The sequence below is a fragment of the Parus major genome, unplaced genomic scaffold (assembly GCF_001522545.3).
Source record: "Parus major isolate Abel unplaced genomic scaffold, Parus_major1.1 Scaffold1374, whole genome shotgun sequence".
Classification (NCBI taxonomy): Eukaryota; Metazoa; Chordata; class Aves; order Passeriformes; family Paridae; genus Parus; species Parus major.
In genome coordinates, this window is record NW_015380222.1 from 1 (window position 1) to 1,441 (window position 1,441).

At 60.4% G+C, this 1,441-nt stretch overlaps 1 protein-coding gene across 1 annotated transcript; it reads right to left on the bottom strand.

The window, feature by feature from the left end:
- Positions 1-89: 89 nt before the first annotated feature.
- Positions 90-1,229, bottom strand: LOC107199614 (neutral alpha-glucosidase AB-like). The gene is made up of 3 exons (XM_015616929.3): positions 1,079-1,229; positions 741-820; positions 90-257 (listed from the first exon to the last, which is right to left on the bottom strand). Exons 1-3 carry the CDS (start codon positions 1,203-1,205, stop codon positions 90-92), a joined length of 375 nt encoding a protein of 124 aa, XP_015472415.2. The 5' UTR covers positions 1,206-1,229.
- Positions 1,230-1,441: the final 212 nt, after the last annotated feature.

Consider the following 1,441-nt stretch of genomic DNA (forward strand, 5'->3'; position numbering starts at 1 on the left):
GGGGTTTGGGGGGCTCTGGGAGGTCGGGATTTTTTTGGGGGGCTCCCTGTGGGGATTTCGGGGGTGTCCCTGAGGGGGGGGAGATTTTGTCAGATTTTGGGGAGGGGTCTCACCACGTAGAGCCCGTAGAGGTTGTGCAGCTCGCGGTGCTCCCAGCCCCCGAAGTGCCGCGCGTCCTTGTGCATCGTCACCTCGGGGCCGCTGAACACCGACGGCTCGTTCATGTCGTTCCACGTGAACAGCGCCTCCGTGGAGCCCTGGGGGGACCCCAAAAATATTGGGGGGGGTGGTCCTAAACCCCACATCCCCCCCACCCCCCTCCAAGGGATCCCCAAATTCGGGGGACGGTGTCACCCAAAGCCAAGGCGGGGTCTCCAAAAAGGCAAAAATTTGTGGGGGTCCCCTAAAACTCCAGGGAGGGGCTTGAGGTTCAGGAGGGCCCAAAAAATCAGTGGGAAAACCCCAAAAATATGGGAGGGGTCCTAAAACCTCTGGAGGGGTCCCTGAAGTGCCCCCCAAAAAGATGGGGGGGTCTCCAAGGGGAGGAGGAAAAGCCCCAAGGGGAGGAGAGTGAGGGGGGAAAAGGGTGGGGAGGGAAATTTGGGGGGGTCCCAGGGTTCTGGGGGGGGTCTGAGAATGCTTTGAAGGGGATCCCGGGGCTCTGGGGAGGTCTGGCAGAGATTCTGGGGGGTCTGGCAGAGATTTTGGGGGGTCTGGCAGAGATTTTGGGGGGTCCCCACCTCGTACTGGTCGAAGGCGAACATGCTGGCCCACCACTCGCGCATCTCGGGGTTTGTGAAGTCAGGGTACGCCGAGGAGCCTGGGGGGGACCGGGAGGAGCTTGTGACCCCCTTGGAGACCCCAAAACCCCCTAAAACCACCCAAAACCCCCTAAAACCACCCCAAAACCCCCCCAGACCCCACTGACTGAACCAACACCAGCCTTTAGCTGTTGCCACCCTTGGTTTTGATCTGGAGCTCCACGAGCACCCACAGCCCCCCAAAAAACCCCCAAAAAACCCCAAAAAAAACCCCAAATCCCCTCTGGGACCCCCCAAACCCCCCCAGCCCCACTGACCGGGCCAGCACCAGCCCTCGTAGTCGTTGCCATCCTTGGTTTTGACGTAGAGGCCACGCGCCCGCAGCTCCGAGTACACACGGTACCCCCCGTCCACCTTGATGTGGGGGTCCACGATGCTGACCATCTGTGGGGCCGTGTCCAGGGGGGGTCAGAGTCCCAGGGAACATTCCCAAACTCCCAATTCCCGATCCCAATCCCAATGTCCAGCCCATTCCTGCTCTGATTCCAACCCCATTCTCCCATTTCTCCCCACCCCAGCCCTGTTCCTGCTCCCAATCCCATTCCCAACTGACCCCAAACCCAGATCAAACCCCAATTCCACTCCCAAACCCATAACAAATCCCATCCTGCATTTCCAGG

What these genes read in the sequence shown, in the direction of transcription:
- LOC107199614 (XM_015616929.3), bottom strand. Translation starts at nt 1,205, where the DNA reads ATGGTCAGCATCGTGGACCCCCACATCAAGGTGGACGGGGGGTACCGT. An exon ending in CGAGGGCTGGTGCTGGCCCG is followed by an intron (nt 821 to 1,078) that starts GTCAGTGGGGCT and finishes GGTCCCCCCCAG; the next exon opens with GCTCCTCGGCGTACCCTGAC. An exon ending in TCGCCTTCGACCAGTACGAG is followed by an intron (nt 258 to 740) that starts GTGGGGACCCCC and finishes GGGTCCCCCCAG; the next exon opens with GGCTCCACGGAGGCGCTGTT.